The 9,036-nt window shown below is 41.9% G+C and overlaps 1 protein-coding gene across 1 annotated transcript; it reads right to left on the bottom strand.

Annotated features, from left to right (window-relative positions):
• Positions 1-3,864: 3,864 nt before the first annotated feature.
• Positions 3,865-8,383, bottom strand: vgll3 (vestigial-like family member 3). Its single transcript, XM_054787356.1, has 4 exons — positions 6,375-8,383; positions 5,181-5,523; positions 4,570-5,118; positions 3,865-4,490 (listed from the first exon to the last, which is right to left on the bottom strand). The coding sequence occupies exons 1-4, from the start codon at positions 6,477-6,479 to the stop codon at positions 4,450-4,452; spliced, it is 1,038 nt and encodes a 345-aa protein (XP_054643331.1). The 5' UTR covers positions 6,480-8,383; the 3' UTR covers positions 3,865-4,449.
• Between the last annotated feature and the right edge of the window lie 653 nt (positions 8,384-9,036).

Here is a 9,036-nt window from a genome sequence, read left to right as displayed (position 1 = left end):
ATAAATACATAAAGTACATATACATTTATATGGTTTCTGAGTTGAGAGTAATCATAACAATGCGGCAATGCAGTTTGACGCCCCTGCCATATACAGTAAATGAATTTCCACGATATAGGATTCAATGTTAAGAAATTGAATATTTTCAGTAAGAGCATAGAAAACCTCTTTATGAATTACATTATGAGATTATTAGAGCCCTGTAGACATGAAATAACGCCCCTATAGTCACTTTTACAGTCATCACTCATTTCTTCACTGTTTACACCACATTGGAACTCTTATGCTGCAGGGACTCGAGATGGCCGCTAGCTCCCGAGCTAACCAGTTAGCCTCAAATTTATTTCTTCTAAACTTAAGTAGCAAAAAACTTACCACTTCCACACGGGATGGGAAGATAACTTTTTTTCACTCTGTCACGTTGGACATGCCATGGCTGACTTCATGCAGTGTTAAGGTAAGGTAATGTAAGGTAATGTCTCAATGATTTGTGTCAATATTGCTGATATGTTCCTAGTGGAACCGCATGGTGGTCTAGTGGTTAGCATGTTGGCCACACAGTCAGGAGATGGGGAAGACCTGGGTTCGAATCTCTGTTGGGCATTTCTGTGTGGAGTTTGTGAGTGATCATTATTGATTAATGCACAATGCAATATAGCAAGGGAGTGATAATCAAACTGCGACACTGCAAGGGACAATTCTTAAAAGGGACCTATTATGCTTTGCCTTTTTTATGACCTATAAATGTAGTTACATGTTGTATTATTGTGTTAAACAATGCCAACGGAACTTCACACCGTACTGTTTTGTGAACACGGGCCAATACAAAGCTGGACCATTTGCCTGTTGCTGAAGTCCGACGCCTTTCCAACGTTACTTGGTCGTGTTGAAGAGTCAGAAGAGCAAGCTGTAAGTAACAATTTATCCGTGTCTTAACGGTGTTTATTTTGTGTAAGTAATCAGACAAGAAGGGTTCAGCAGTTGTCCGGAAGTCCTCGAAGCGCTTGGGAGTGTGACCAATCACAGCGGAGTGGGCGTGCCTCGAGTAGGGCCGGGGTGGAGTAAATTATACAGACCGTTTTGGTGGGAGGCAGGAAACCCAAGGAAACACTGCAGGAAGAGATGCAGAGAACTCAATACAAAGGCCTGAAAAAGAGTATAATAGGTCTCCTTTAACCAGTCCATAATATCATCAATGACAACATCCTCATTCAATTTCGTCCTGTGTAGTGCTGTCTCACTTAAGGAGGACATCTATTAATTTTTTCATTCTTATCAAATATTATATTTGTGTGTGGGGGGTGGGGTGGGGAGGGTTGTTTGTTAATGGAAGCTCAGAAAGGGCAGCAATCACCGGAATCCCCGTCGGAACTCAACAAGGGCAGAAATGGGGCTCGGCAAAAAGGAGAATATAATCTAATTATTTTTCCTCTTCCTTTAAAATCCAATACAATGATGCAGTACTGAAATGAAGGATATTGGATACAAAAGAGGCAATCCTTCCAAAAAAACAGATGAGAGCTCAGATGGGAGCACATACAGCACATGCTTGTAAAAGTACATTTACTCAAGTACGTGTATTTTAATTTCATTCTACACATTGCTAGGAGTATAAGGAATCTGAAAACCCCCCAGAATAACTACTTTAAACTCCAATTCATTTTAAAACACTTACCCCTTTTGGGATTCATAGGCAATTGGAATTTACTTTTTGAGAAGTTTTTCCTGCAGTGGAAGTGCCTGCAGTGTTTCTCCAAGGCTGCCAGTGGGATGTCTGTTTGCATTTAAGTACTCGACATGCTGATGCACAATACATGCTCATGATAATTAGGAGCTTTGGGAGAAAAAACAAATTCTGCTGCAAAATCTGCCTTGTTTTTCTGTTTTAATGACAAAATGTGTTCCTGTTTTGTGAGAATGTTAACGTTGTTGAGTGTTTCCATGTTTTAAGTATCAGAGATCACAATCCTAGTACAGGTATGTCTTGCATATACATATACAGTAGATCCCCGCAGAAAACACAACTCCTTAACCATAAGTCGGTAATAATTCATAAATACGCGATAATCCAAATAAAATGTACAGAATGCATGTACCACTGTTAAAAGATCCCACAATTTTTTACTTGTTAATGTCTGTATGCTTCACTGACAATGTGTTTTTGTCAAGCGTTGAGATTTCACACTTTGAACGCACCATAATTGTGTGCTGTGAGCAAAACTTTGTTTGGCTACAGAAGTACTAGTCTCGGCTGTTAATCCATCCTCAAAGCATGTAGTTAATACGTGATACTAAGTCGTTACAGGAATTACAACAGGCAAGCAGTATGGATTACGTAGACGTGGCTTGAAGAAACACCTTTTCTAGCCTGCTAGCCTCTAGCGCTAGCCTGCCAACCAGGCTAACGGCTACACTGTGACTCTGATTCTATCTGTTCCTGGATCATCTTACATTATACACTGTGTAATGTATAATGTACTTTGTGTCAAAATTACACATTTTTATGGGAGTATCAATTAATCGCAGTTTTTCGCCATTCACCTGTGGTCCCGTACTAGAACCACAACACAAAGCTAGGATCTACTGTGTTCCAAGCTACCTTGTTCCACTCGGACCTCCTGCTTGTGATTTATTCCAGATCTGAAGTGCTGCTGTGTAATGAAGATGGAGAAGCGCTGACGGGGGCAAAGGGAAGTGGAATGTTTGTGGGCTGCTACTGTTGATCATACCAACTGATCTGAGCACTCATGCTGCTGCTGGTTACGCCAACAAACGCAGTCTAAAATGCCTTTTTAGAGTATTCTTTCGACATACTCATTAAAATCTCATCCACTGTCCTCATCCTATTTGCGTTTTTTATGCTCACAATTCTCGCAGGAGTAATAATACAGAAGGAACAAAACAGCTAACTGGTCCAATTGCGTGTCTGTGTCTGCCATGCCCAGCAAACTTCCTGTCCAGACAGGACAAAATGCATTCTTGACGTTTGCTGGACGGTCTGTGTGTGATTTCATGTGCATGTTTGTGCGTGAGGAAAGGCAACCAACCTGTTTATGGTATCTTATGTTTATCTATGTGTGGAATGCAACCTATTTCCTCTGCTCCCGCTGGTCAAAGGTTATTTTTTCAGTAAGAATTTAGTATAAATGCATACCATTTGACTTCAATATTGGTTATGAATAGCTTAGTAAACTAATTAATCAATAGTCTTTTGTCAAATAATCAATCAATACTACATTCTCTCAGTCATTTTTCACAGTGTGCAAGATTATATGTGATTGTATAAACCATGGTTTAAAGCGTTTTTTTCTCAAATAGTGTGGCAAGCCTACCAGGATGGATGATGGGCGCGGTCAGGTGTCAGGAGGACCCGTGAGTAAACTTGGAAATTGTTTTATGCTGTTGCAGAAGCTGTCTCAGCTAGTTTTATTCATCTGTTTGGATAATCAGGTGACTTCATACAGCATTCTGGTAGCCAGCAATTCATATACTACAGTGGTTTGTACAGATCAATAAATTAATATTATCAGGTTCTCAATAGTATTTCAATTAGGGGAGGGACTAGAGAAAAAATCTGTCCCCTGGGGGGAGGGAGACAGAAAATAATTGTAAACCACTTGCTTAAAGTATAGGCTTGATGTTGATCCTGGAGCTTTTTAAGTAAAAACATGAAAACTGGGTTGCTGAATCCGCAATATTATAAAGGCTATTTAACTTTCCTTGAAGTGACTACTGGTCTATCGGATGTAACTCACTGAACACATTTAACTCATAAACACACATTTGCAAGGTCCACAAAAATGGCTTAATTTGCATATAGAACTTCATAATTTATTACTTACAGTACAACATACAGTATCAAAATATACAACACACACTTCCCTTTTGGAAAAAAAATCAAATGTAGCATCCAGCCCAAACACAACACTTAGAAATGCAAAACTGTACATTATTTAAAAGCAAAAGTTCTTGAAACAGAACCACTTTGACATAGTAACATAACATAATAATAATAATAATAATAATAATGCCAAATTATCAGAAAAGCTTTGTCTGAAAGGTGAGTCAATTAAGACTTTCAATAATTCTAGGCATTTGGAGCCTTAGAGGATTGAATTTGATGAGCAACTTAAAAAATCAAACACTACGATTTTTTAAAGACTGAAATGGGGCCACAAACAGAATCATGATCAGAAAGGCTCTGAACAGGTTCAACTCAATTAAGATGTTCAATTATTTGTGGCATTTGGAGCCTTGGAGGGTTGAATTTGATGAGCAACTTAGAAACTCAAAAGCTATCATTACAAGAATTGGACCAGAATTGCAGCACAGACAAAATCTTGATTCTGGACAAAAATAGCCTACAAAGATGGAAGAAACAGGCAGGAGCAGTAGTCGGAGCATCCATCATGTACTTTGTCACCAGCGTCATAGAGTCCATGTCAAGGGCTAGAACCAAACGGATGATTTAGCTTTGGTCTGTTCATGAACTGCAGAGAAAGAATAAGAGAGGATCAGGATTACTTCTTCTCTAATATGTTATGTGTGGGACGGTTTTGCGCCACCTACCTGAATCATACAATTCCAAGGATCCATGGAGGGGGGAGGGGGTCCAGGAGACAGATGAAGCCGTGACTGGGCTAGTATTACTCGCCTCCAGCTCAGTCTTTGCACCCTCGCTATGTGGGGAACTTCCGGCACTGGCTGAGGGCTGGCTCTGGTTCCTCACACCCGGCAGGAGAAGAGGACTGAACCTTGAATCTAACGCTGCGCCATGACTTGGATACGAATGGAACATAGGGTGGTGGTGGTGATGGTGGTGGTGCCGAGCGTGGATGTGGGGGTGAGGGTGGTAGACGTCATGGACGTTGGGGTAGCCGCTTGTGTTTTGGGGGTTCAGGCTGTAGGTCCAGCTGTCGGTGAGAGTAGCCAAGGGTTGGAGGCTGGCCTGGGAGAGCACATGGCCAGCCCACAGACCTCCATCAGCGTGGTTGAGGGAAATGGGACTGGAGGAGAATTCTGGGTGGACCGACACAGAAGGGAGGCAAGTCGTGGGATGGGATGGATAAGTGTTGTTCCAAACTGAGCAGTTCTGACCCTCCGGGAGTGACTCGCCATCTGAAACAGACATACGTTAAATCTAGTACAAGTCCTTCAACAATTACACTACCTCCTTTTACCTTTCCATGTGTGGGTATTACTCGAAACAGACGGCTGACTCATACGAATTGGCTTTGTCTCTCTGTGAAGTCCAGCGGACTGACTGAGCGCCCGAGAGAAGTGTTCATCTACCACATCGCCGATGTCTCCTTGGAAGTACGTAAACAATATACACCGGGAGTTAAGGTACTCCGCTTCGGCTGGTTGAGTTCCGTCTTTCAGCTCCAAGTCAGGTATCGATACACATCCAGATTCGGTTCCATGACCGTGCCGAAGACCTTGATCTCTGGACGGTAGTACTCTTCCTCCGGCTTGCTGATGGTTTGAGCAGTTGTGCATCTTAGTGTGAGCACTCAGCCTCCTCTGAAAGGTGAAATGAAAGCATGAACGCAAGATCTACCGGGGGATACACTACAAATTCACATTTATTCCAAAGAATTTGGTTTGGCTGGAGCCAATTTCCCGTCCAGTGGATGGTCAGAAGCCTTGACGGAGGTAGTGAGGACGCCGGCATTACCTTCATAACAATGTACTTTTTAAAGCGTATACAAGAGCAGTAACATTGTCCTGTGTCCATTACCGACTGATTTACACATGGAAATAATAAATTTTTCCAGTCAAAGTCCGACATTTGCTTATTTTTTTATATAATATAAAAAAAACAATAATACAATATACTGTTTAATATAATAATATAATATAATATTTAATATAATAATCATAACTCTGTTTCTATCCTGGTGAATGAACCAGCAATAATGAAACAACATGTGCTGAGAAAATAATAATAATAATGAAACATAATAATAATAATAATATTTGTAAACACATAAAAATGGAAATCCTTCAAATGTTATAGTATGTCCATTTGAATCTTATTTTAACTAAATTTGTAGTGTATGCAAAGTCATAAGCTGTTTGTTATGAATCTGATCCAATTTGCATATTGAGCGTATTTAAATCTATCACGCAAAATCCTGTTCAACTTTTTCAGATGCTTATGTAGCTGATCTCGGACCGGACAACGTATGACATCCTCCATTTTTTGTGGAAGAAATTCTGGCTCTTGATGAAACTCCACCGCGTTTTAACATCAAAATCTGATGTTTTTGCAACTTTCATGAGTGACAAAGCCTATGGAGGAGGCTTGTGCTCTCCATGGTGCTCTAGTTAGTAAGTTCCAGATGTCACCCCAGGAAAGAAAGTAAACTCACCTGTTGTTGCTGGTGATGGTGGTTGTAATAAGTGGACCTGTAAGCTTCTGCGGGCAGGAGGTGTGCTCCATAGCTTTGGTGGTACATCACATCCAGGCAGCTCATAGCGAGAGAGAAGAGGGAGACAATCACTGGACACCGCTGACAGGGGCTTCAGGCTGGTTGTGTCCCCCTCCTCATCCTAGCCTCCATATATTGGCACATACAATGGCCATGCCGTCCTGCTTGAATACACACAATGCGCCTCCAGCTGTGCACCACCCTGGGCCACAAAGTAGACCAAAAACTTGTGACACTGGAGCGCAGTGAAAAACTCCTGTCAAGACTTCAGACCTCATCTGATTGGCTGTTTGCATTTCTCTCGCCCTCTTTCCCTCTCTCGCTCTTTTTTTGGGTAGTAAGTGGGAGTGAGAGAGGGCTGGACTGTGACACACGCCCACTTGGGAAGGGCCTTGACTCACTGAAGGGAAGAGTTTTGCAGTCTATGCAGTAAATACAGTAAAGTTCCATGCACTCTTGGCTTGCAGCAGGGGTGTCCAAACTTTTCCCATCAAGGGCCGTATACAGAAATCTGAAACAAAGCAGGTACCACTTTGTTATTTTTCACATTTTTGTTTCATAAAACCAATCCAAATCCAGTGTAGGTCAAGTAGTTAAATATAGTTGACTACTTGCACAATAGAGGCCAAAATATTTATATCTATATAAATACCATATAGGCCAATACAGGTTTTTCAGTGATATGGTATGGTCTATTTGTTTCAGACATGAAAGATGTGCGAGTCATGAACAAATTGTTCAAAACTCATCACAAAAACTCACGTTTCACTGACTCACAGGTAATAGACTAAGACTCTAGTTTTACGGACTCACGGGTGCTCGACCAAGACTCGTGTTTCACTGACTCGGGGGTGCTCAATTAAACTCTAGTTTCACTGACCCATGCGTGCTCGACAAAAGCTCGAGTTTCACTAATTCAGTGGTGCTTAATAAAGACGGGAGTTTCACTGACTCAAAGGTCCTTGAAGAACACTTGAGTTTCACTGACTTATGCGTGCTCAACAAAGACTCAGGTTTCACTCAGACAAAGACTTGAGTTTCAGTGACTCACAAGTACTCAACGAAGTCTCAGGTTTCACTGCCTCACGGGTGCTTGACGAAGACTCGAGGTTCGTTGGCTCACGGGTGCTCAAAAAGACTTGAGTTTCAATCTGAGAAAGACTCGAGTTTCACTGACTCACACATACTTGAAGAAGACTCAAGTTTCACTTCACTTCTCTCAGATCAGCTTTCCTTTCCACTTCCTGCCCGAGCTGCATCACGGGTGCTCTATGAAGACTTGAGTTTTACTGACTCACAGGTGCCTGACGAAAACTGAAATTTGACTGACTCACAGGTACTCGATGAAAACTAGAGTTTCACTGACTCATGGGTGCTTCACGAAGACTCGAGTTTCAATGAGTCATGGGTCCCCCACAAAGACTTGAGTTTCACTCAACTCACTGGTACTCAACGAAGGCTCGCTTTTCACTGACTCACTGGTGCTGGGCGAAGACTCGAGTTTCACTGACTACCAGGCTCTCGACAGAGACTCTAGTTTCACTGACTCATGGATGCTTGAAGAAAACTTGATTTTACTAACTCACGGATGCTCAACAAAGACTCAAGTTTCACTCGCTCTCGGGTTCTCTATGAAGACTTGAGTTTCAGTGACTCATTGGTGCTTGAAATTATTATTTTTTTTGACTGAATGGTGCTCAACAAAGACTCGGGTTTTACTCTGACAAAGACTCGAGTTTCACTGACTCACAAGTTCTCGACGAGCACTCTATTTGCACTGCCTCATGGGTGATCAACGAAGACCATAGTTTCTGTCCGACAAACACTTGAGTTCACTGACTCACAGGTACTCGACGAAGACTGAAGTTTAATTTGTCTCAAGTCAACTTTCCTTTCCCCTTCCTGCCCGTGCTCCATCACGAGTGCGCAATGAAGACTCACGTTTCACTGACACACAGGTGTACTCTTGCACATCTTGATTTTCACTCACTCACGGGTGCTCAACGAAGACTCGAGTTTCACTCTGACAAGGACTTGAGTGTCAATGACTCACAAGTACTTGATGAAACTTCTAGTTTCACTTCACTTGTCTCAAATCCACTCCCCTTACCCCTTCCGGCTCGAGCTGCATCACAACTGCTCCACAAACACTCGAGTTTCACTGACTAACGGGTGCTCGCCAAGCAACTACATGTTGGTCGCCAAGCTCGTTGCGCATGTGCGAGTTTCTGCGCAGGCTCTTTGTGACGAGTGACTCAATCCAGTAAGAAGTGTATCAAAAAGTCCACCTTTAGAGATGATAAAGCCTAATTATGAGATATTTGAGCTTGGTAAGATAACATAGAACAGTATTTCATCAACAGCCATACTCCTCCCATGTAGCGTAGTATGGCAATTACGATACAAGTTGAAATGACATACAAATAGTATCTGTTGTTCATCATGTTAAGTGTGGCTGCTGACATGTGGACACTAATGCATGCTTAAACACCATTGACATGGTGACAATGTGCATAATAATGTGAATTAAATGTCGTTCTCATTAAAGACCAACGTTTTGTGGCTTCATAGTGGCTGTGCGTTGGTCTTCTGATTGCATTAA

The sequence above is a fragment of the Dunckerocampus dactyliophorus genome, chromosome 9 (genome assembly GCF_027744805.1).
Source record: "Dunckerocampus dactyliophorus isolate RoL2022-P2 chromosome 9, RoL_Ddac_1.1, whole genome shotgun sequence".
NCBI classification, from domain to species: Eukaryota; Metazoa; Chordata; class Actinopteri; order Syngnathiformes; family Syngnathidae; genus Dunckerocampus; species Dunckerocampus dactyliophorus.
The sequence above is the reverse complement of the archived record's forward strand: the minus strand, read 5'-3'. Positions and strand labels throughout refer to the sequence as shown.